The 27,017-nt window shown below is 33.8% G+C and overlaps 1 protein-coding gene across 2 annotated transcripts; it reads left to right on the plus strand.

The window, feature by feature from the left end:
* The first annotated feature begins 1,241 nt into the window (after positions 1-1,241).
* LOC101213706 (phosphatidate cytidylyltransferase 1) lies at positions 1,242-20,857 on the plus strand. Of its 2 annotated transcripts, none has more exons than XM_031889662.1 (12): positions 1,242-1,597; positions 1,760-1,873; positions 2,268-2,521; positions 2,673-2,824; positions 3,100-3,241; positions 8,530-8,686; positions 17,152-17,199; positions 17,275-17,373; positions 18,483-18,611; positions 18,688-18,744; positions 20,299-20,382; positions 20,465-20,857. In XM_031889662.1, the coding sequence occupies exons 2-12, from the start codon at positions 1,799-1,801 to the stop codon at positions 20,549-20,551; spliced, it is 1,284 nt and encodes a 427-aa protein (XP_031745522.1). In that variant the 5' UTR covers positions 1,242-1,597; positions 1,760-1,798; the 3' UTR covers positions 20,552-20,857. The 2 variants fall into 2 exon arrangements, with proteins under 2 accessions (XP_031745522.1, XP_011655126.1); XM_011656824.2 differs by having other exon boundaries at positions 17,275-17,361.
* Positions 20,858-27,017: the final 6,160 nt, after the last annotated feature.

Consider the following 27,017-nt stretch of genomic DNA (forward strand, 5'->3'; position numbering starts at 1 on the left):
AAAGATATTAAAAGGTGAAGCAGTTGAATCATACACGTTGATTCCAAACTTCTTTGATAAATTGGTTGAATCTAACCCATGTATGATTAGCTTTATATATCAAATTTACATTCATTTCTAGATAGATGGGGATAGACAAATATCACAATCTATCTTAGACAGACAAATATTAACATCTATCATAGTCTATCTATTCTCTTTTGTTGAGAAGTTATTACATTTAAAGTAATTGTGCTGTGGTTAAAGAAAACTGATTGTATTAGAAGTCTGGTTTTGTCAGAACCTTTGTATGTATCTTATTTTATAAAAGTTTGTAAATAAGATGGATTACACTTGAACTTTCTTTCTTTAAAATTTGAGTTATATGCTTTCACGAAGTTTTAAGTAAAAGGTAAAGAGTTAGGGTCAGGGGATATCATTGAGACAAAAGGCGGTATCAGTTAACTTCACGCCGTCTCTCGAGTCGAGAGTAGGTGATCCAGGAGGGGGTGTGGCATTGAATCCAATAAGCGAATGTTCTTTGACTATAATATGAATACTTTAACTTTATGTAGTGACATAAAAATAGATCAAGTTCGAGTTAATAGTCTAAATAATCTATAGTATAGGAATAAAGTGTGCACCTTATTTTGAAGATACTATGGATGCAGCCCACTTTATATTTAGTACAAACGATATGATCATAAATCGTTTACGTAGAGACATGTGAGTGGAGGCATTTTGAAATAGTCACTTTTACTTAATAACATCGTTAATTGTTTTAAATTGACTATTTTGAAATAGTCAATTTTAAACAATTACCGATGTTATAAAGTAAAGCTGACTAGTTCACATTCGCTGGCTTAATTGGTCAAGATTAGTATCTACAAGATACATAGTGGAGAAATGGAGTGATGCATGATAATGAACATTAACCAGAGTGACATCTACTTTTAATAATATTTATGATACTAATTTATAAATTGAATTTAATTTTAACAATAATCAAATCCTTGCTATACAAATGAGTATTGGGGTAAATTCAAATGACCATATCATCAAAGTCCAAAAATAGAAATTTTCATAAAAGTAAGCCACTCTTGCAAATTAGAATATTTATATGATTAAAATTAGCAAATACCTCATTGTATAGGGACATGTTTTGGTGCAAATCCTTGTAAATCAAATGGGCCATTTTTAAAAAAAATGTTTATAACCAATAATAATAATAACAGGTCATTTCATAAATTTTGCGTTATAGTTCGTAGGTTTGGTTGCGAGATCATCATCAATTCATCATCATCAATTCATCATCATCAAATGTGTTGTGTGAGAAAGAAGAAGTGACAGTTGTGAATCCTTCGTCAATGGAAAACCAATTGTATTGATTCAAAGCCAATATTATTCCATTGGAGTTCACGTTCTCTTCTTCACCGCTCACCAAAACTCACAGACAAAATTACGTCAACAGCTTCGTAGCAATGTGTGTTATGTAATAATCCCTTCACTACTCAACACGTTGATCTCAACTTTTCCTTCTGCACTCTGCCATCCCCTTCACTCTGACTTCAATCTGTTTGATCTGTCCCCGTTTTCTTCTTTCTACAGCCTTTGCCAGGTTTTACTCGCTCTTTTGTTCTTGGGTTTTGTGTTTCCTTTTTGCCAGTTCTCGAGGTTCTTGGTTCGCCATTGGTTATGCCAATCAACGTTCGACTGATTCATTTCCTCTCCTTTTATTGCTTGACGCTTGTGCTGCTTCTTTGTCTGTTTGTTCCACCAGGCTATACAGCATTGATGTGAGATCTGGTTTTGAAGAGATATGCAGAGAGAAAATAGTTTCAACTATCCATCGAGCCCTAGTGCTCGGCTTCGACACCGTAGGAGATCGAATGAGGTTTCTCCACCGTTATATGCCTTTTCTTGTTCTTCGCTTTACATCGTCAGCTTTTCTTTTTCGATATTTTTCTGTTGCCTTGGGAAAATGAAATATGCACAATTGAATATAATTATCTACAACTTGTCAATGAAGTTACAAATGATGGTATTTTTTTTCTTCCTTTTTTTTGGTTTAATTTGGTGCTCTTCAATTAGTGTGTATCTGCATTTTGAAATAATAATCAATGATACTATGTCCACTAATTTTCCTTTTGAAATAGATTGCTGTGGGAAAGTAATTCAGTTTTGGCAATCTTATCATTTACTTTCTTTGTCACAAAAATTCTCTGTATTGCTTATTGGTTTTTGTACAATTAATGAGTGATTGAGCTTTTTCCCACCCATTTTTTCAGGGAATTGTGGAGGATTTGAAGTCAAATGGAAGCCCTTTACTTGTTAATGACAGAAATAAATATAAGTCAATGTTGATTCGTGCCTATTCATCTGTCTGGATGATTGGAGGGTTTGCATTAGTAATATACCTTGGACATCTATATATTATGGCTATGGTGGTAGTAATCCAAATCTTTATGGCACGAGAACTTTTCAATCTACTTAGGAGGACTCATGAAGACAGGCAGCTCCCAGGATTCCGGTCATTAAACTGGTACCATATGTATCTTCTTTTTATTAAGAAGGATTTGTTCTACAAATGAGACTTCATGATTTTCAATTAAATCCCACAGTTAATGTTCTTCACCCAGTTTCATTGCTATTAGTGTAAAAGTGTTTTATGATTCCCAAACTCCTCCATCTAGGTACTTCTTCTTTACGGCAATGTTTTTTGTCTACGGCCGTCTTCTCAGTCAACGGCTTGTCAATACTGTAACAACAGATAAAGTTCTGTATCAGCTTGTTAGCAGCCTCGTCAAGTATCAAATGGCCATTTGCTATTTTTTGTATATTGCAGGTAGGTCCTAGCATTATGTTTAGTGACGTAACCTCAACTATGAGAATTAATACCATCTCTCCTTTTTATAACCTGGATCATGTTCAATTGGCATTTAATTTCTGACAAGTTCTTCTATTTTGACCGATAATAAAGTCAAAATTGTTCTGAGTGCATGCTCATCACCCACGTTATCTAAAATTTTGGACAATACTTCTATAGTCCCCCTCTGCTCCCCATTCGCTTCTAAAAGGTTATTTGGCTGCTGAAGTAACACTTTTTGCTGCCTTTATCAGGTTTTATGTGGTTCATTCTCACTCTAAAAAAGAAAATGTACAAATATCAGTTTGGCCAGTATGCATGGACACACATGATCTTGATAGTTGTGTTTACACAGTCTTCGTTCACTGTTGCTAACATCTTCGAAGGAATCTTCTGGTAATTTAAATTGCTTTTAGATTGTCCATTGCTATATTTCCTACAGTTCTCTCTTTTCTCCCTGTCTATTGTTCTATTGTCTTTGTTTTGATTTTTTTTTTCTGCTCAACTAATTGTTATGTGATATAAAAAGAAATTATTGGCAAAAGAGAACAACAAAAAGGCCAGGAATCTGGGAACCCATCCTCAAAAGAAAACGAAAAAAACTACATCATTACAGGTTTCCGATCATTGATATTTGATAGCACGCCAAGTTGTCAAATTTCAGGATACAAGTAGCATTGCTCATGCATCTAGTGTTTGTAATCTTCTCTATATTATGGTCGTTATATCAATATGTTTGTTACTGTAGAGATCTCAGGATGCTAGAGGATGAGTTTACAGAAATATTTAAATGGAAATTTTCTCATCTATGACTTATGCAAATTTTAGAAGCATTAGCTTCATTGGCTTTGGTTTTCATCATTCGATTACTTGATGATTCCAATGAAGAAAGTGTAAAATCATCAGCTCATTAGATGACATTTGTCATCAACGCAATCATCTTATTGTGGTCTTCCCTGGAGTAACCTAAGAAGTGTGCATTTTTGGCACTTAGTGGTTGAAAAAATCTAGAACCAACTTCTAAGGTTTGTTTTTAATATTTAATATTTTATTTTATTTTTATTTATTGGAGGGACAATTTAATCCAATCAGTTCTGAGTAGGATCTTCATCTACTCTTTTCCTTGTTTAGAATGCCTATCTTTGTCAGTAAGAGGATTGGATGTTGAATCAGGAACTTCTTGTGGGAAGGTTTGGATGAGGGTCAGCCCTCCTTCGATCAAGTGAGTGGTTGTTTGAAGTCACTTGAGTTTGAGGTTTTAAGTGACATGAGGCTATGTGATGAGGCTTTTTTTGGTGAAATGTTTATGGTTGTAGTCGTGTGGGTTTGGACTCCAGTTACTGCCATAGAGTCACGGAGAGTATGGTGTCTATTTTTCTTCCATGGATTGTAGAACACCCATCGAATACTAAAGGATATGGAAAGCAAGAACAACAGCGTTCAGAAAAAGCACATTCGAAGAGAATGTGGCCAGGCTAAGAGATTCCCCTACCTTGTAACACAAAGGACAAACAGTTGGCATTATTGAATGAGGAAACTTTTTTTCTGAAGAACATTGACTGAATTGAGGCTCCCAATAAGCATGACCAGTATAAAAAATTGTTATTCAAATTTTTAAAAAATAAATAAAAGACATGTCCATCCTAGTCTTAGTCAAGTGGTCAGGTAAATACCAAATGTCACCTTCGGTGGGGAGTTGAAGACTCATAGTTCAGCTCCTTTTTGTAGGTTTACTTTTTTATGACCTCATATTCTCTCTTATTTTTTTCTAACGAAAGGTTTACCATTACTATTTAAAAAATATATAATAAAGAAGAATAAAGAAAAAGTCTTACTTTTGGTTACAAGCTAGAGGTGATCATCGATTGGTTGGCATTGATTTTGAGTTCAAACCGACATTAACCACCAACATATCAGTTGTTGCGGATTGATGCTTGTTGGTTCTGATGAAGGTAGTAAAGTTTATCGACCGACTGTTGGTTGGTTAATCAATTTTGTTGGTTTCAAGTATCTGGTGAGTTGGAGAAGGTAGAAGACTGAAAGACAAAATTTAAAAAAATATGGCAAAACAAGTAGCTGAACTAGTTGAAAACTTAAAAAAAAACAAAGCAAAAGAGATAGAGGGAGGAGAAGAATGAAGAACATGAATGAGAAAGAAAATGAAAATCAAAGGGTAGTGAGGGCTAAAAGCACAGATATTGACACGCGACATAAACATGACACGACACCAACACAATGACATGCCAATTTATGAAAAAGTAGGACACAACACACCGAAGTCATGTTATATTTTTTTTATAGAAATAGATATATATGGTGCAAATAAATATATTATAAAATAATACTTTTGAAACATCAAAATAATACAATTAATTTTGATATAACCAGAAGTTGATCTTAATTTAAATATAAACGTAAAAAAAGTTTAAGAAAATAAAAAAGAACAGAAGAGAGAAAAAAGAAAATAAAATCAGAAGAGAAAGAAAAGATATTGAAACAGAAATGAAAACATGCTTCCTTGCACACGTCCTTTATTATTTTTTTTTTTCTATTGAAAACATGCTTCCTTAATATCTCTCTCCACTCAAGCACACTTCCTCCACTTTACCACGCTTTCTCGATTTGAAGAGCGTTGGTGCTTCTTAGGCAAAGAGAGCCAATACCAAGACCACCAAAAATGGTTTGGGGTAGCTCAAATTCCAATTCACATGGTGCCATTACCATTACCATCACCACTACCATCACCACCACCGATACCAAATCACTTATCGCTCTCCCACTGTGGTTCACAATTAGTAACGTTGAAGATTCAACGATCAGGGGCTTCAAGCTTTCCAATATTCCACTGTACAATTGCTAGCTTCTTTTCTTCATGCAAGGAATTGGTTTTTGTACTCAATGACCTCTTGGGAATGAAAGTGAAAGAGGGAATGTGTTAGGCTATGTTTGTAAAATGTGGAATTAAAACCAGAAAAATCAAACCAACTAATCAAAATAGGCCAATTTGAAGTTGGTTGGCGGTTTATAGTGCATGGCAATCGAAGTTGATTTTATTATGTCGGTCTGTCAGCAAGCCAAAAATGGCTCAAACTGACCGAACCAACTGATTATACTTTTGTTGTATGAAGACTATTTGTTTCACATTCAATACCTTAAACCAGTCATTGGGTTTAAAAGACCAGCAGCAGCTGGTTTCGATTATGTAAGGATTACCTATTTTATTGGTATATATATTTTTAAAATTTCTTTCTTGATAGGTCCTCACCTAAGAAGCACTGCCACTCCTAAAATGGTTACGTTGGTGTCAGATAAATGTCTAACAGCAATATGCACCTGACACTTGTCTGACACTAATATGCCCTCAACGTGCGTTCGACACATTACCTGGCATGTCGATTATTTTATTATTACATTTTTATTTTTGACACGGCTGAGACACCTCTAAGACACGACTGTGACTCCTCTAGGACATGACAACCTACAGATTAAAAAGATAAATAATCGTCGTTGACGAACGGTCAAGATTGAAGTACATGGAGTCGATGAGGAATGCTAGAGTCAGATCGCCTGCAGAAGTGGTGATTGAAGATGATGAGATGGTTGCGGCAGAGCTGGAGGGACTGAATTTTCCGGTGGCAGATTTTAGGGGAAAAGATTTTGCTAGAGTTTTAAGAGTTGCAAGGGCAAGCGAGAGATAAGCAGTTTTGGTATGTAAAAGTGCATGAATTGAAACTGTCTCGGCATTACTCTAGATAGCACAGGGTGCTCTGGAGAGAGACACACGTTTCATGGATGAAATGGAGAATTTTATTTATGTTTTTGAAAGTTGTGAAATATAAGAAGACATGTACTCTATTTATAATTGAAAAGGAAACTAATCCTAATCCTAATAAATTAAAGATTTGACCATAATATCTTATTCCTTCTACATCAATTGTATTATTTTGATGTTTTTAAGAGTATTATTTTATAATATATTAGCACCACATATATTTATTTTTATAAAAAAAGTATAACATGTCTTCGATGTGTCGTGTTTTACTTTTCGATTGACGCCGTGTAAATATCGTGTTGTATTTGTGTCGTGTGTCAGTATTTGTGCTTTAGACTCTCACTACCTTTGGTTTTCATTTTTTTTCTCAATTCATGTTCTACGTTCTTCCCCTCTCTCTTTGTTTTATTTCAAGTTTTCAACTAGCTTGGCTAATTGTTTTGCCATATCTTTTTTCTTCAATACTTCTACCTTCTTAGACTCACCGGATACTTGAAACCAACAAAATTGACTGATCGACCAACAGTCTGTTGATCTACTTTACTACCTTCATCAGAACCGACAAGCATAAATCTACAACAACTTAGAGGTTGGATCGTTGGTGTCGGTTTGAACTCAAAATCAATGCCAACCGATTGATGATCACCCGTAGTTTGTAACCAAAAGTTATACTTTTTTCTTTTTTTCTTTTCTATTGTATTTCTTAAAAAATAGTAATGGTAGGTAAAAAAACCAAGAGAATATGAGGTCATAAAAAGGTAAAATCTACATAAAGGAGCTGAACTATGAGCCTTCAACTACCCACCGAAGGTGAGATTTGGTATGTACCTGACCACTTTGACTAAAACTAGGAACGGACATCTCTTTTCATTTTTTTATTTTTTAAAATTTGGACAATAATTTTGTATATGAGTCATGCTTGTTGGGAGCCTCAACTCAGCCAATGTTCTTCAGAAAAGAAATTCCCTCATTCTCTCATGCCAACTGTTTGTCCTTTTGTGTTACAAGGCAGGGGAATCTCTTAGCCTGGCCACATTCTCTGTTAATGTGCTTTTTCTCGACACTCTTTGTTCTTGCTTTCTATAGCCTTTAATATCCAATGGGTGTTCTACAATCAATGGAAGAAAAATATACACCATGCTCTCTATGGCACTAACTAGAATTCTCAAGCTTTTTAACTTTAGGTTAATTCGATCAATGCTTTGCTTTCTGTGTTTTGGAAGGAAAGGAATCGTTGCATCTTTCAGCAATCTTCTCAACCTTCCTATTCTCTTTTTTGACTCAGATTGGCTTAAGTCTTAATTTATGGTGTTTTCTTTTCGAGAAGTTTGGAGGATTTTCCATTCAAGATATCTATTGCAATTGGGTTGCGTTCATTACTTCTTTATAATTAAATGCTCTTTAACTTTCTTGTTACGTTAAGAATAACTGAATAAGATTTTTATTTTTATTATTCTTTGTTATGTTTTGTTCCTTGTATTCTTTTGTATCTCAGAGCATTAGTCTCTTTTCGTTTCCTCAATAAAAAGTTCCTCTTTTTTTTCTAAAAACAAATTGGATCATTACCTTTTCCTTATCATCAATTTTCATGTCATGTATGGTAGGCCTTTTCTCTCTGGGCTTCATTTGTATTTTAATTCTCTCTTTTCGATAGGCAAAACCCCAAGCTTAGAGTTGCTTACAAAACTACCCCCCAGTTGTCTAATGGCTATTCTATGTGCATGAAGTACACTGCATGAGTTTGTACATAGGGTTTTATGGCAAGTTGGCAACTAGGTCCATTTATCTTACTAGTTAATATTTATTGTTCTTGACTTGAATACAGGTTTAAAATCTTTGGCTATATTCTTTTTGATGTTTTGTAGGATTCTTTTTAGAAACAGTTTTTTGAAAAATGCCAAATTATGCGCAGGTTTCTTCTTCCAGCAACACTCATTGTAATAAATGACATTGCTGCATACTTCTTTGGATTTTTCTTTGGACGAACCCCATTGATCAAGATATCACCAAAGAAAACTTGGGAGGGATTCATAGGAGCCTCTGTGACAACTATTATCTCGGCATTTATGGTGATTTTTCCTTTTATATTTCATTTTCCCTGAGGCAACAGACAAACTATTCATAGGAGCCCCTGTGACAAATCTGATTTTCTCTTCTTTCTCTAATCTTGTTCATTGCTTTGTGTGTGACGAGTATGATATATACTTTTGGGAGGATTTTGGGGGTAGGAGTGAGAGTTAACTACTAACCCTTTTGCTTTTATATCTATCTGTTTATATCATTTGTTCTTATTTTTTTTGGTAGAAGAAACATTTCATTGATATATGAAATTAGGGGAGAACCCCAAACTCCAAAAGATGGTTACAACAGACCAATTACTGACTAAAAAGGATAAGCTGTAATGAGTAAAAGATGCTTTGTGTTTTGCACCAAGAAAAATCCATAGAAAAAACTAATTCCAAAAAACAATTAAAAGAGAAAAAATAATCACTAAAGAGCCAACTGTTCCCTTCGTCTAACACGAAGCGTGTATCAGATTTTGACTCTCCTTTTAGTGTGAGTAGCAAGGAAATAAAACATTTGTCGAAATCAGCTGAAAAGAATGACCAGTCCATTAAGGATCCTTTAGAATCTGATCTAAATTCCTTGTTTCAGAACGAGGAGGATTTATTTATTAAGAAGCAGGCCTCTTTATTTACCTCACAAGCTCTTTTTTTCTTAATAAGAAACATGTGTATTCATATAACAAAAGAGAACAACCTAAGGGCAAGGGACAAGAGGGCCCTCCCCTGAAGAAACTAAAAAATGACGGCCTTCCAATTGTTGAATATCATAGAAAGACTGTAATTACAAAAGTGTTTGGTGTAATTCGTACTTCGCCAAGAAGCTGCGTTGCAACACAGCCCAAAAAGAATAAAAAAAATTATAGCTATCTTAAAAAATTCTACTATTCCTTTCTTTCCAAATGCACCACAAAAGGGACCGAGTAGCACATCTCCGTAAGATGTTTCCTTTCAGGCTATAACCTCTAATGTTGAGCCCTTCAATCAACCAACTATCGGCCTTACTAGAAAGACAAAGCTCCAAATAAAAAATTCTAAACAAAGTGTTCCAAGCTTTCCTAGTAAAAAGATAGTGCAAAAATAAGTGGTCTAGGGTTTCCCCTTCTTTGAAACAAAGGCAACACATCGAGGGGTTGAGCATAGTGTATTAAATTTTTTTTTGTAGCTTCTCATGAGTGTTAAGGCTTCTGTAAGTGAGTAACCATAAGAGTTTTCACATTTTTCGGAAATTTAGTCTTCCATATGTGATGGATCAAAAGAACAACAATGGAGGGGGATTTCTTAGTTAAATTGAGAAAAGTAGACTTCATAGTAAAGTTGCGATTAACATTAGGAGTCCATTTAAACTCATCACCATCTGAGGGGGTCCAAGAATGAAGAATTTATAAAATTGAGGCCACATTGTTAAGCTCGTTATCGAACATATTTCTTCTAAGGCCCAAGTTCCACGAATGAGTAACAATACCCCAACAATCAGCCACATAAGCATCCTTATTCAATGACAAGGAGAACAAGTTAGGAAATTTTTCTGCAAGAGGCTCAACACTACACCAATTGTTCTTCCAAAATCTGATTTTGTTTCCATTTCCTAGCTTAAAAGCTGAGAATTTAAAGAAGGTTTCCTTGTGCTTCATGATATAGGCCCATAATCTGTAAGACTTTCCCCTGTTCGGATCTTTAGTAGACCACCCATTCTCCTCTAAGCCAAATGGCCACAATTAAGCGCCTCCATAAGGAGGCTTCTTCCATGCTAAACCTCCAAAACCATTTAGTGAGAAGAGCAAGGTTCTTTTTCCTAAACGAGCCAATCCCAAGGCCACCATAACAGATCGGGTGAGAAGTACAATCCCATTTGACGAGGTGGGCAACCGAATTAGTAAACCCTCTTGTCCAAACAAAATTCCTAATCATCTTTTCCAATCTATTGATAACACCAACTGGAGCTTGGGCAAGAGAGAATAACTAACAAGGAAAACTATTGAGAACTGATTACACAAAAGTTAACCTACCTTGTTTGGAGAGGGACACATTCCTCCACCTATCGATTTTTTATCTGAATCGCTCTTCAAGGGTGTTCCACATCTCTTTTCTATTACGACCCCTCCAATAGAAAAGCCCAAGTAATTAAAGGGAAGACTATCAACCGAGCACCTCAGAGATTTAGTATAAGGAGCCAAGTCACCACTGTTAAGGTTAATACCGATCAAAGACGTTTTGGATCTATTAAGGGATAAACTGGCTCCCAAAAGAAAGATATTGATCACCTTCCACAATTTCCATCCTCCCAAGAAGAAAAAAGAAGAGTGTCATCTGCATATTGAAGGTGGGTTAAATCATCTGACAAGTTCTCAAAATGAAAGCCTTTTAAACTTCTTTTCTCATTACAGTAGTGAATAAGGCAGCTTAGAGCATCTCCCATAATTGTAAAAAGAAGGGGGGTAAGAAGATCACCCTGACGAATGCCCCTTTTAGCAAGAATCTTTCCTCTAGGCCTACCATTGACGATGGAGAAATTTTTCGTCGACAAACAGCCCCAAATCCATCTCCTCCATCTCTTACCAAAGCCTTTAAGTTTCATGGCCATATCAAGAAAAGACCAATCCACCTTGTCATAAGCTTTCTCGTGATCAAGCTTCAAAAGAACGCCTTTTCTGCCTTTTAAAGACCATTCGTCAACAGCCTCAGAAGCAATCAAAATAGCATCAAGAATTTTCCTCCCCTCCATAAAGGCCATTTGAGAATCATTAATTATCGAAAGAAGGACTTTTTTAAGTCTTGTTGCAAGCACCTTGGAAATAACTTTATACAGGGAGGGAACTAAGCTTATGGGTCTGAAATCTCTGACATGGGCCACCTCTTTCTTTTCGGGGATGAGGCAGTTTCCCTCACAAGCTCTTGAAATCAATTGTTGAAAAATGTGGAGTCGTTTTGGTTTGAGTGCAGAAAATAGTCTTGATCTTGTTTTTTCAGCCAATTCATTTTGAAGTCTGTTTTAGTAGATCATGAGAGGTTTGAGGGATGCTTCTATTATTTGGCACTTTAATGTTTGCTGGAATATTCTGGTTCTAGTCACTCACTTAAGATTTATGGGCAATTTAGGAGGCATGTTTTTTCTACATTACTTGGTGGGCTCAAGAGAGGTTTCCATTTGGAAAAGAATTTTAAAGTTCATTGCTTTCTTGTGGGTTGAAAGATTCCAGAAAAGCTTCCTGGTCACCAGATCGTTTTTTGTCTTACCAGACTTGAAGCTGCATGGCTGTTTACTTTCTTTACCCATCTATTTTGAAGCTTTTAGTGTGCAATTTTTTTTTTTGCTGATTTTGGGCTTGTTGAAAGATTTTTAAGTTTTCTTTGTTCACGGTTTTCTCTCTGCTCGGGCTTTTAAAGGTTTCGATCAGCTCGTCTGTACTTTTGTTTGTGATCGATCTTTTCGCTCTTAGTCTTAGTATAATTCTTTGGTACTTTGAGCATTAGTCTCATTTATTAATATCTTTCATAAAGAGACTTGTCTCCGTTTTAAAAAAAACATACAATTTTCTCTTCCTTCTCTCAAATCTGAAGGCTTCATCATCTTCTTCTTAGATTTTTTTTTGGATTTCAAGCTATATACTGTAGAGAAATGGAGAAGATTTTTTCCCCTCTTCGAGTTCCATTCCAAGCAATAGAGAGAATTTTTCTCTTACTTGAGTTTCCTTGGAGGGAGAGATGTTGCAGAGAGAGAGAGAGAGAGAGGTTGAAGAGAGATGGGTTTCATTTAGAGAGAGAGATTGGTTGAAGAGAGAAATGGAGGTTGAAGATTGTAGAGAGAGATGGCTTGAAGTTGTGAGTGATGGAAAAACAGAAGGAAAAGTTAAGAAACCCTAAACATTTTTTTTATAGTGGGTTCAAGCATCAATGAACCGAATCGAACTGACCCAAACTAGTTCGGTTTGGATCATTATCTTTTTCTTAAAACCAGTTTGAACTGACCCGAACCTGTTCGGGTAGATTTTTTACACCCCTAGGAGTAACCACCCAAAGTAAGCCCAAGGTATGTAGTAGGCCAACAACCCCACTTGCAACCAAGGAACTTAGGGGCCAGTGAAAATCAAAGTCAGAAACATGTATCCCAAGAAACTCACTCTTAGCAAAATTGATTTTAAGCCAAGAAGCATATTCAAAGATCCGTACAACATCAAATAAATTCTATAAAGCATGAGGCTCAGCAATGGAGAAGATCAAAGTATCATCAGCAAACTGCAAGTGATTTAGTGAAAAGGTCAAATCCCCAATAGGATGTTCAGCCGTAAGACCTATAGAAGAGCAGTGATCAAGAAGATGACTCAAACAATCGGCAACTGAAATAAATAAGAAGGGTGAAAGAGGATCTCCTTGTCTGATACCATGGGTTGGAATGATCTTCCACGAGGACAGCCATTAATAATGATGGAATAATTAGCACTGGTTTTTGGAGCACTCCTCTTTTGCTTGGTTTCCTCAATGTCAATGGGGAATATAGGGATGCCAAGGCTCTCCTCCTATCTTTGATCAGGGTGATCAGCAAGTTTTAGTTTCGGTAGGGGCAACGGAATGTTTGTTTTTGGAGTCCTAACCCTATTGGGAGCTTTCCTTCGCAACTTGTTCCTTCGAGGCTATTTTGATCCTTATCCCTCTTTGGATGCCGTCTTTTCTTATCTATGGAAGGTTAAAGTTCCTAAGAATGTTAAATTCTTTGCTTGGCTATTCATGGAAGAGCGAACATTCTTGATTGGCTATGAAGATGCCTTGTTGGGTCTGTTTTGTAGCTTTCCTCTGTGTGTGTGTGTGTGTGTGTGGGGGGGGGGGGGGGGGGGGGGGGGGAGGATGGTATGTGAGAGATCCAACCATAGAAGAGAAAGGGTTTTGTCCCAACCCTAAATCATGCCAAAAAAGAGTTGACAGGCCATTTTCATCTTTGGATCAAATATTCGAGCAAGTTCAACAATGTTCGTCCAAGGCTGCAAAAAGACCCAAGTTTTTCCACAATCCACTTCCTGCATATTTTCAATGTGGAATCTCTAACGCCACTTGGCTTAGCTTTACTTCTCTTTATTAGATGAAGGATACTGAGCTATCCATGAAACAGAAGTAATGTAACCTTTTCCTGCTTTCAAAGATGATATATTCTTTTTTCTTGTTACCTGATTATGGAAAATTTTGGAAGAACTTTTGTGTAGCTAGAGCTTCTTGCTAGGCAAGGAGAAAGGTGATGGAAAATACAGATCGACTGGAGTTGCATGAGTGTGAGAAGGTCATTTATTTCTTTTTGAATAGAAGGTGTGGCTGCAATTTAGAAGTCTTCTTTCTACTTTGTATCATAGGATGCCAAAGGGATTTTGAGTTTGGATTACCTTGAAGGAGAAGACCCAAGGAAGTGTTTGGCCATGCTCCAATCTTGCATTCAAAGTGGTTTGCCAAGTGCTAAATTTGAAGAAACATCATAGTAATTACCCGACTAATTCAGTCTTTCTTCCGTTAATATTAAGGCCTGATACGTCATCAAAGAGCTTGACAAAGCTGTAAAGGTTGGTGATTTCTTTTTCTTTGTAATTGGAAAAAAAGATGTAGTCTAATTGATTTCTTTTTCTTTGTCTTTACAATCATAGCCATGATTCTATATAAACAAGAACGGATGCTTATAGGCATATAACTCCCATTGGTTTCTTTGGAATGTGGCAACTATAGGCCTCATTAAAACAACTTTCGTAATAGAAATTTGAAAAAAAATCTTGGAACACTCTTAGAATGTCAGATTTGAGAATGACACCGTTATTTTTTTAATTATTTATTATTATTATTATTTTCTTTAAAAATTATTTTATTATTATTTTTATGGAGCTCAGCTGTGAGTGCATCTGGAAACTTGTTTGAGCCCATCTCTTTAAGATATCATTCTAGAAAACCAAATTTAACAAGCTAAATTTCCTCTTCCATGGATGGAGATTCTAACTTTTCTGCTTGGCTGATAGGAATAGGATCCCAATTAATGTGTTAAGGAAGATATCTAGCTCCATCTCTTTTGGAAAAAAGTGTCAGTAGAAGTTTATGAATTTCTCTCATTATCTTGATCTTAAGGAGCTGCTGCCTTGTCAAGAAAGCAGCTCAATGATAGTGTTTTCTCCCTTTTCTGCAGCAGCTTGAAGAACCTCATGTTTTCTTCCTCATTCACCAACATTGTCTTGTATTTGTATTTCCACAATGCAGATCCTTCTTTGCTTTAAGACACAGGTTATTTATCCCGAGTTTTTGATGGAGTCATTATAGTGCTCTTGAAACTCCTCTTGAGAGGAACTATTTTCAAAGGCTTAGGAGTTCCAATATTTTATGACGTGTTTGAGTCCTTTTAGTTTGTGTATAAAACTGCTTCAAGACCAACCATCGTTATGGTGTTAAGCCACACATACACTTTGAAGTAGTATGACCCTATTTTTGTTACAAAATAAATTACAAAAGATAAAAATGATCCAATGTAACTCTTCTTGACCTTCTAAGAGAGGCATGCGAGAATTTGGCTCACTAATAAGGAAGGAATCAATGTGAGTAAGCTTAGGAGGTCCCTACACTCATGGCGCATTAATCTTTCACTAGACTGGACAATATCAATGGCAATGGGACTATTTTGATTGTTTGAAGTGTTGAAACTCCTCATGCATTTGTTGGGTGTTTTGTTCAAATTCCCATTGGACCAACGAGTAACGTTCAAATCTTCAGTCAAAATTTTTGTCATATCACTTCCTCCTCAGTTAATATTTATTTTCGCTTGTTGGATTTTCCACAAATTCTCAAGCCCATAAGTGAGGGAAAATGTTAAAAGTATTGATATAACTAAATTTACCATAACCCGTCAACTTAACCTTTTGAGTTGAGTAGTAATGTAAAACTACTATTGTGGGGGATTTGACTTGGTAGGTAAAAAGGGACTTTTAGAGGTATTGGAAAATCTTTGTTTCTTTTGAGTTGAGTAGTAATTTAATAATTTTTCTTTGTGGGAATTGTTAATTTGACAATTTGAACTTACCAGCTTGGTCTCATTCTCTTGGATTGGGATTCGACCTTGTAGTTAGTGTTGGGGAAATTTTTTGATCTTTTTATTTTCTTTGTATGCCCTTTTACATTCTTTCATTTTCTTGAAAGCTTGGTTTCTTATAATAAAGATACCAATCTTATTATGGGTTATGCCAACTTTCCATCTGTAGTGGGTCTTCTGCAATTACTTCAAAGATAACGTTTTCAAGACTTATTCAGAGCGTCTTTGGAGTTTCTCTCAAACTTTATAGATTAATGCTGTCAAAGCATTACTTAATGAAATATGGTTTGAAAGGATTCAAAGGTTTTCTATTATGAACCTCTACTGTGGATTGACCTTTTTTCTTAAACATGAGAAAAACTTGTCATTGATGCTCAATAGATACTATTGAAAAAGAGGAAGAAGAGAAAACACAAGTTATATGTGGAAAAACCCTAATGAAGGGAGAAAAAACCATGATAGAAGACTTTTTTATTATTTTCTAAATAATCAAAAGAGTTCAAGAGGGAAGAATATAATATAAGGCTATAAACACTCCACTAGCCCCTAATTTCCAACAGATATAAAACTCCATAAAGTAAGAAAAACATAAATAAGGATGATTAAACAATCAAAGCATAAGTAAAAAATAATTCAAAAATCGAATATACATAGATACAGAGAGAACAAAATTGAACTATAAGGGCAAAGGAAAGCTGGCCAAAGAGTGGAACATAAGTTTTCCTTCTCTCTTCCTTGCTCTCTGTTTATTTAAAATTTTAGTTTTCTTTTTGCCTCTTTGATATGGGAGAACTTATTACATAAAAACGTTCTATTGCTTGATATTTTTGGCATATGACTCTTTTGTTCCTCTGATATTTTAATTTCAGATTTGAGGCATGGACTTGTCAAAGTGGGCAAGTTTAGTTTGGTTTGTGGTTTTGTTTTGTACATGTTTCTTGTTGGTGAAACTTTTTAATCGAACTTCTTTACTTATATGCACATGTCTGCATGTGTGTATATATATATATACATGGACGTTTTGATATAATTTAGATAATTGTAATCCATTGCACCAACTTTTGGGTTGATTAGTAATTTAATATGTGGTATTGAAGTAAGAATTCCAGTGTTCAAACAAATATATATTATTTCCTCTCCAATTAATGTTGATTTCCACTCATTTGGTCTTCTAATAAATTTCAACCCTACAAATTGGAGGGAGTGTTAAAAGTATTGATATAATTAAATTTACTGTAGCTCATCCATTTAAGCTTTTCGTGTTGATTGGTGATTAACGTTATGTTTATTTATTATTTATATTTAATTTAATGAGATTGTGAAGTTTCCTACAAAAATCGTTGTCTGTGAATATGTCTAGAAACATGACAATTCAATAAAAGGTTATTATAATAGTGATACTATTAACATTCTGGCGCTCCTGCAGCTTGCAAACATCATGGGTCGGTTCAGTTGGCTCACTTGTCCAAGAAAGGTGATTCTCTTTAATTGCCCTTGTACTAATTTTGTTTTAAAGATAGTCATGTCTAAATATGGGATACAAATGCAGGATTTATCAACTGGTTGGCTTCACTGTGATCCAGGTCCCATGTTCACACCAGAATTTTTTACTTTGCCAGGATGGATTCCTACATGGGTGCGTACAGTGGTATTACTTGAATCTGATTATTTGTTTATTTTTATATCGTTTAGGTAAGTATACTTGCTTTTCAAGTTGATTGAACACACCAATTTGAAACCTATGTGCCGACATACGTTGATCTGGGAAAAACAGTCCCAATTCTCCTCAAGATCATTATCATTAGGCAAGATCCACTGTTTAGATATTTGTTAGTCACAAGTGTCTAATTTCAGCAGGCCAATCTTTTTTTCGTCTAAAGGTTTAGTTCCAATTTTGTACAATCTTGACATTGGATGGTTAAGATCTATCCTTTAAAATTGCTACATATAGAAAAAGATTTGAGCCGCTTACTCCATTGTTTTAACAGGCATCATATTTTAATTATTTTACCCAATTATTAAAATTTGTTACTCAACTCTTTCCTCACATGATTTAAAAATCTGATGTCTATGATTTTACATGGTAGTACTACAGTCTACACAGCATTATTCTCTCAGGGTTTTTCTAAAAGAAAAAAAAGATACAGAAACCGTCCCTTGACCTTTGTTCGTATTATTATTTTTTTGATTACTGGGTAAGAGATAAGAGATAATACTGAGAAAGCAGGGATACAGCTTAGAAAAGCATAGGAAGATGAATCTCTCTGCCCAACAGTCTAGAAAAGTGTGGTTTTAACCAAAAATTTTAGGCTGATAGTGTCTCTTTCTGTGGGTGTTTCCTTATGACATCATATGAACACGTCTTTTAGCTTTTAGGTCTCCAATGTTGACTGAAGAGGTATTAACTTCATTGTGTGGACACATCATATTAGGCTTTAGTATAGAATCTCTGTTGGTCTGCATAGCTTTGTCCTCTGTGTACCTGATCATAAAACATGCATATTTTGTACATGCAGTTATGCATTATGTCATGCTTTTTTTCGTTTTGACCTGATTGGGTCAGAAAAGTTTAGCCTCTACCCCACATCTTTGTTGGAAGCCCGATTGCTCTAATAGATGGATTTGTTTGAGATTGCCTTTTTGTAATAGTCTGCATTCTGTGATTTGTGAGCTAGACTGTTTAGAGCTCTTGATATTACAATTAGTTCTTATTTGCCAATCTGTATTCAACTTTCTAACTTGGATCATTTTTTACAGTTCCCATGGAAAGATGTTACCATTTTGCGAGTTCAGTGGCATGCTATATGTCTTGGTTTGTTTGCATCAATAATAGCTCCTTTTGGCGGCTTCTTTGCGAGTGGCTTCAAGAGAGCTTTTAAAATCAAGGTTCCTCATTTTTCATATGTCAAGCCTATTGCTTTTGTACCTTGAATAAATTTGACGCTTTTGTACCCCTTTGAAGGATTTTGGTGATAGCATTCCTGGACATGGTGGAATCACAGATAGGATGGATTGTCAGGTAGGCTGAATTAGTTTAGATATTAAATAATATTTTATCTCTATCATCATATGCAAGCTGTAAATTTGAGTTTTCCCTCTTAATTTAGATATATTGTGAATTTGAATGACTTGGATTGTAGATGACTGATGTGTCAATATATGCTATGGAAATAATATATCCAAAGCTGTGTTTGCTGAAAATGTAGAAGCATTCAAAATATTGTCACCTGGTGCATTGGCACCAGCACATTAGCAAGAAGTACCTGGTTTGTATTCAAGGGTCGAATCCTTGGAAAAAGATTTTATTGTTTTCAATAAAACAAGCAAGCAGTTACATGACGTTATATGATAGTAAGTAGTAACCACTAACAAATGTGTTTTGGTGATTTTGGTGCATAAATGTAAATGCTATAAAAGTAAACAAATGTGACACAGCGGGAAAGTTATACGCAGTGAAACAAGATTTGGCTTTTGGTTGTCCTATGTTGCGCCTGTCCTAATATGTTAGTCCTATGCTTTAATAGTCATTTTATTGAATCTAAGTAAGGTGAACCCTCTTATCCTACCTTTCCAGCGCACAACACCATGCAACTAAGACTAGTTATATTCCTACATGCTACCCTTGTTCATGAAGCAACACCCTCTTCCAACCTCTCCTGAGCCATGTTTTCAAAGTTCCCAAGACTGATTGCAATTATGTAAATATCTCCATACTATTGGTAACAAAAGAAGAAAGTGCCCTAAATGCAAAAGCAAACCTAGCCGACTGGAGCCTAAGAAGCTTAGGCATTTTAGTTTGGCTAGTATGTTCATGTCGTAATATGTGAAACATTTGGATATTCCCACACTTTTGTTCGATACGTATTGGACACTTGTTAGTGTAATGGGTGCTGAGACACTAGCTGTACATAGTCAATATAGGTCTATGTCCAACATTTGCTAATTATGAATCAAACTCTTGGCTTTGAATAAATTTTAGGGTGAAATGCATTGTGTTATGATATATATATATATACATATGTCCTTTATTGTAATTTTACATAGTCTCTAGGGTTTAGTTTATTCTCTATATAAATATGTAACATTGCTTTGACTCAATGATAATAAGACAGATACGTTTCTGAATTCTAAATTATACATTGTACCCATTTTTTAAGCATATAAATATTAAATACATTAACCAATAGACTCTCAAGTTTGTTTGGGACGGTAATGATGTACATGTTGATATATACATTAATAAATGTGTCTTTTCCACCCTTTAATGTCTCCATTGCTCAATCTTGCTGTCACTGCCAGTTGCTCCCTCTCTCTTGATTATCACTTCAAGTTTCCAACTCTATTTCTTTTGCCCTTAATTTTTGTATATGATTCTTTAGTGAGAATTGATGGTGTGATCAACCAAACAAGTTCAGCTCATTTTAGTCCTCATCTGTTGTTTTGATTCAGTTCAGTCCAACGTGAAACTAACCTATTTGCACACTTGATGATTTTTTTCATACTCGTTTGCTCCTATCCTTGTTATCCATACCCTTGTTCCCCGCGGTTAAAATATTTGGTTTTTCAAATGCAGATGGTGATGGCTGTGTTTTCATACATCTATCATCAATCATTTGTTGTGTCTCAGAGCATCACTGTTGAATCAATTATTGATCAGGTTAGATGAATGTCTCATTCATTCACCTCTCTCTTCTTAGAAGTAAAATCTGTTGACAATTGATGGTATTCGTTTATTTTAGGTACTAATGAATCTTACATTTGAGGAGCAACAACTTCTTTTCACGAAACTTGGGCAAATGCTGCAAGACAGGCTGTTCCTGCAATAGTAACATCTGTCGTCCTTTTGTATATGGTGATCTAGGATTAAAAATTTACTACTGACCTGTACATGGATATTGTTTTGTAATTTTCTTCCTCGTATAATTTATCTGCAACAAGTCTTGGAATTTAGATGATTGTTTCTACATTTGCACTTTGTATAGTTTATGTGCATCTTCATTTGTATAAGAGGGTGGAACCATGGGCTCTCTTTTTATTTTAGAGCATGCGTGTAAATACCATTGAAAACTAAGCTCGATGATCTGAAGTTTTTCTTACATAATTTCAGCTTCGTTACAGACCTGTTTAGTAAATTTTTTACTATTGTACTATGTTTGATAATTTGTTCAAGAATTCCCGTATTAGTGTTTTCGGCCTTTATTGTTTTGATTATTGTTCTTTTTTGTTTCTAGAGGTGGAGGAATGCTAATTTAGTATTTTTTTATAAGGTATGGAAAGTGTTTGAATTTTCTCAAAAAAAAACCTTTTTAGTCAGACGTGATGAAACATTTTCATTCTATTTAAAGGAGATTTTCCCAGATTCTTTTATGACATGAACCTTGTTTTTTGTGGGAAGGTTGGCCATTGTTGACTTGGCCACTGAATATTGTGTTCTTTTAGCCAAATGGAGTTGGAGATTTCTCATTGAGAAAGGTACTTTATGGAGGTAGGTGCTTGCTTATACATACAAGTGGAAAGAAACTCATTTGTTTTCTTTAAATGGATATCTTTGTTTGGTTTAAAGGCCCTTGGTCCCAAATCATGAAAAACTTCCTTCGTTTCAGAGAAATGGTACTTAATACATAGTTAGAGTGGGTTATGGAGATGAAACCCAATTCTTAAAGGACAAATGGTTGATGGACTTGCCGCTTTGTTTAGAATTTCCTAGGCTTCAGTTTTGTGACTGCCAAAAAAAATTATTTTGTCAACGTTGGGCTGATTCTCTTTTTGTATGGAATATAAAGTTTAGAAGAAATTTCACTGATGTTGAATTTGATGAATGGGATTCTCTTTTAAACAAGCTTCAATCTCTTAGACTGAATAACAGGGTTGACGTGTTTGTGTGATGGCTAGAAAATGATGGCTCATTTTGGGTCAAATATTTCTCTCCCAAGCTCATTGCGAAGCAAATAGCTTTGGAGAGGCAACAGTCAGATCTTATTTTGAAGGTCTTTTGTCCTAAGCAAGTGAAGGTTTTTTTTTCGGATCTCTTTTGAAAGGTTTTTTTTAGAATCAAAAGAATCCTTCAAAGTTATGCTCTCTTCCCTAATTCGTGTGTTCTTTGTAAAAACAGTGAGTCTTCAATGGACGTTTTTTTTTTTTTTTTTCCTTTGCAATTGATTGTTGGCCCAAGAAAGCTTAAGATGCCATTTGGCAATTAGTTTCAAAGGTCATCAGTTGTATGGTTGGGCGAAAATCCTTTGGTCCGATGGGATCTTTGCCCTCCTTTGTTGGCCGTTGTTTAAAAGAAATTTAGAATCTCTCGTAGTGAAGAAACTAAGGTTTGGCAACTCTTTATTCTTCTACTTGGTCCTTCACTTCCAAAATTCTTTTGCAATTATATATAGACCCAACCTTTTGTATAATAAAGAAAAGAAAATAGAAAAAACGGATTTAGAACTTTTACAGAGAACTAAAATAGATTTAGGAGATTCACATGAGGGAAAGTGTGAACTCACGCTAAGACTCATTGAACCAATTTGATTATAAATTATGAAAGGAAAGACAACTTGTGCTGTAAATGTCTAGGAACACCTAAACTCAACCTTGGCCTATGAGGGACCGTGAGCTTGATTTGTAGATTTTACATCGGAATGGATGTAGTTGGTTGAAAAAACAAACCTATTTTCCATCTGAGTTGGTATTTAGATTTGTTTGTAACCCTTCCATACCCGAGGACCAAGAGATTAAATGCTTGCAAATTGAGTTTATGTTATCTAATCATGTTTAACCATTATGGATTAGTCTAGTGATAAAAACGAGACATATCCATAACTATCTAAGAGATCATGAGTTCAATTCATAATTGCCACTTATCTAGTAATTAATTTTCTATAGATTCCTTTGACATCCAAATGCGGATTGTCATGTGAGATTACATATCATTGATTTAGACCAACAATTTTGACAAGATGAGATTAACATTGATTAGATAGCATAACAAAGTTTAGTAATTTCTTCTCTTAGGAATTAAGTCATTGTAAAAATATCTAGATTAAATTTCTTAAATTTTGAGATTTTTGTTATTTTGTTTATAAGTTTTTTTAAAAATATTTTGTGTTATATTAAGTAGTTTTTTTTTTTTTTTAAGAATTAAGCTTGTAAACACTATTTTCATCTCTAAATTTTCTTGTTATGATACTAACTTATGGAAACCATTTTATTTTTTGTTTCTATTCTTGTTATTTACATTTTACTAACGACTTAAAAAATAAAAAGTTTGTGTGTTCTTAAATTTTTTCTATGAATTTAACCATAACATGGGAAGAAATTGAGAAGAAAGATGCTTAATTTTAAAAAGTTATATAAAAAAACAAAACAAAATGATTACTAGACAGGTTTCGAAAAACATTTTTAAGAATAAGAAAATAAATTAAAATATTTACAAGTTATGATAAAATTTTAGATTCTATTAATCATAACATTCTATCAATATAACATATCAATGATTATCAAAATGTGTACTAAAATGATGGGTCTTCTCCAGAAGCAAAAATTTATAATTTATTTTTCTTCCTCATGTTATTTTATTTTTTATCTAAAATAGAAAAAAAAACATTTAAGCACATAAATTAAATTAAGTAGGGTGAAAAAGTATAATGGTATGATTTATTGAGTCTAATTAACCTAACTCTTTCATGTTTGGAGGTATATAAACAGTGGCAGATTCAGAAATTTTATATACGAACAATATATAACAAACACACTAAAAAATGTTAATACCTTCAGTTGCATATCCATATACTCAACTCGCTCTTGGTCAGACATCTTATTTAAAAAGTGTCAATATGTTGCTTTTGTTTCGAAGGAGCCTCGTATTTTCTAAGCTTGAGTCATGAGTTTGCAATTTCTCTTTTTTCTTCTAATTGGAAAATTATTCCCCTCATTCTTCACTTCTGATTTGAACACGTAGCAACAAAAACAAAATGTAGCATTATTTGAAATGCTATATTCTAACCAACATAAACAAAATGGAACTTTATTTGAAATGTTATATTCTAACTAATTAAGATATTCTTTAAACCAAACTGGATTAAATCGTCTTGACTTTACACCAAATTTCTTGAATGAAAAAATATGATTTTGAGGCTGACAATGACCTTTTTGTAGATATGCTCTACAAACTTGATCTTGAATATTATAATTATATTCATAAATTCTAGCTCTTAGGTCAGGATCTGCAATTAGTTCTCCTAAATTGATTTATGTATAAGATCTATCAGAATCAGGTATTTGTCCCTTTTTTTAAGAGGATAACTCTATAGTTTTTATTGTTGTTTTTCTTTTAAATTATTTCTCCATATTGATATGTTTATTTTACAAAATTAGTATTAAACAATATAAGTATTGTGACTTATCACATAGATTAAAAAGTATTAAAAAAAAAAATTGAACTTACTAGTGAATTGATATGATACTTATATTCTAACGATGAATGGAAAAAAATTATCTTGCATTCTTTAATTTTGAAATAAAATAAAATAAATATATACATAAGTAAGGTAAATATATGAATTTAAAAATTGCATAAAAAAAAGAAAAAATAATACATTTTTTATTTGAATATTGTTGAGAGGGTGGAAGTTTGGATCATCAACTTTGTTGCATTTTTTTCTTAATATTTGTTAGATAACAAATGCAAGCTAGAAAATAAGGTAGGATTTTATTTTAAATAGATTTTAGCCTCATTTTAAAGAAAAATATCTTCTTTTAGGAAATAAAATTAAATTATTTAAAAAAAAATCAAATTATATTCGGTTTAGAAAATGATTCAAATTTAGGAAGAAAAATCAAATTATCTTAATTTTAATAATTGTAATAGGCAAGAATCGAATTTAGAAGGTCGTGGTTTTGAAGGGGCAGGTTCAGTAGACGAAAACTAGAATTTAGTTAAATTAAAGGTGAGAGTTGAAAATTAATATTAAAATAGGATTGTTTTTAAAATACAAAAACGTGGGTGGGGTGTATATTATGATTGCATAGAGAGGTGTGTAATTAATTATGAAGTTATTTTGGGTAGGACACAAATATTATTACCATATTTTAATAGGGCTGGTTTTAATATTTGAAAGAAAATGAGGATTGATGTAAATGCAATTAAGCGCACGTGCGTGCGTGCATGGATGCATTGGCATGGGCACGAGTTAAATAGAAGAAATGATTGGATTCATTGAATGTGGACATCCGAAGTTAAAAGCATATTTTGTAATAAAACAACATCGTCCACTTTCCACATCATATGCTTTCATTTTGGAATGTCACGGACGTGGCAGATTTAGTGGGCCATCCGGGCATTCTCTTCCTCCTCAACTCATTTACCAACCGCTGCTTAAGACGAATGTTCATCATTAATTATGCAAATTAATACTAACTTAATTAAATCATAATATTGATACTATCTACTTCACCCACAATTATATTAAATAATAATATTTAATATCAAAAATCAACCAAACAATAATCAATATAACATACCAATTTGATCATAATTTGTGTTAAATAACAATCCTACAAGTATCTTAAATACAATCACACAATTTTAATTAGGGGTTTTAACTACTATGGCCTAAAATGGTGTACCCTATTATAAGATGGATCCAAATTTTCCAAAATTTTCAGAAATGGGTTAATGTTTTACACCAATATAGGACCAACATCATAAATTTAATCATCTTTGTTATTAATAATATAGAAAAAAAAAATAGAAAAATGAAAAAATGAAAGTCAACCATGATTCAGATTTGCATTTATTACAATCATAATGCTAATGTAATAAAAAAAAACTTTAGAAATTAACAAAAATAGAAAGATAATCATATAAGAATATGATGATAATTAGAAACTACTTGATACTTAACAAAAGATGAAAGGTCCTACAGAATTGATCATCATAGATTACTTAGTAATTGTAAAAAATTGTAAGGTTGCTAAATAGCAATTGTTATCATTTGTAATTAAATAACAGTCAATCATTAATAATCAATATAAGATAGGAAATACATAGTAAAAATATCAAATAACTATCAAATAGTAATTAGACAACAATCAAATAGTAATCAATAACATTGATAATCAGTGGTAATCATATGGCAATCCGATAACAATTAGACGGTAATTTGAAAAAGGACACAAACTATTTGAATGATCACGAATAAGTAAGACAATTTTAGTAGAGTTAGATTTCAATATTTGTTTTCGACATTATTCCTTTAACACATGCATAGCTGCCTTGAAATTTAATTAGCTGAAGAATAACGGCTGAACAAAGTCGTTTTTTCTTTTCCAAAGGATTTGTATTGAATCTTGAGAAAAATGGGTTCTGGATTACAGTTTGTGTTTTCCCTTTCTTCTTTTAAATATAGAATATATATAATATAAAAATCTCTGCAGTTGGTAAAAGTGGTGGGGATTTGTTTCCAAATCTATAAACTAATGAACCACTTGAGGTTTTTCTTTATATATATAATTTGTTTAGATTTGTTTCATTTTATTCGATATCACGTTTTAGCATATTAACTTGGGTGTTCTAATTTTTTTTGTGTGCATTAATTTCTATGTGAGTTTTTTTAAAAGATAATTATTGGTTCAAATTTATCTTGCTTTGAACAATATCAACAAACTTCAATTCTGTTCTTGTAAATGGTGTTGTCCACACGAAAAATCTAAAATTTTTTGTGACGTTGATTTCAAATGTTGGCAACAAAATATGTTGTTCCATCTTACCACCTTAAATTTGACAAAATTTCTCATGGAGGATGCTCTCATTTTACCTAAGGGAGAAACGAACAAAGAAAAGCAACTTGCAGTTGATGCATGGAAACATGTAGAATATATTTGCAAGAATTACATATTGAAGGATTGGACAACATGCTATATAATGTGTATCTGGTGTTGATTCCACCCAAAATCTCTGGAATTCCCTAGAGAAGAAGTACACAACTATAGTTGTTGGTTCAAAGAAATTTATTGTTTGAAAATTTATGGATTACAAAATTGTGGATTGCATAATTGTAATCGGTCAGGTCCAGTAAATCTAGGTAATTCTACATGATATACATGCTGAGAATATGATATTTTATGAATCTTTAAAGTAGCAACAATAATTGAAAAATTGTCACCCCCATGGAGAGATTTCAAAAACTATCTCAAACATAAACGCAAAGAGATAAAATTTGAGGAACTTGTGGTTCGACTTAGGATTGAAGAGAAAAATAGAAAAGCGGAAAAGTGTACTATGAATAGTGCAATAGATCC

Source organism: Cucumis sativus, chromosome 1, assembly GCF_000004075.3.
Source record: "Cucumis sativus cultivar 9930 chromosome 1, Cucumber_9930_V3, whole genome shotgun sequence".
NCBI lineage: Eukaryota > Viridiplantae > Streptophyta > Magnoliopsida > Cucurbitales > Cucurbitaceae > Cucumis > Cucumis sativus.

Excerpts from the sequence above, each read along its gene's own strand:
- LOC101213706 (XM_031889662.1), top strand. The coding sequence starts at position 1,799 with ATGCAGAGAGAAAATAGTTTCAACTATCCATCGAGCCCTAGTGCTCGG. Across the intron at positions 2,825-3,099 it reads CTATTTTTTGTATATTGCAG|GTTTTATGTGGTTCATTCTC; the intron begins GTAGGTCCTAGC and ends TGCCTTTATCAG. Across the intron at positions 17,374-18,482 it reads CTACATGGGTGCGTACAGTG|TTCCCATGGAAAGATGTTAC; the intron begins GTATTACTTGAA and ends CATTTTTTACAG.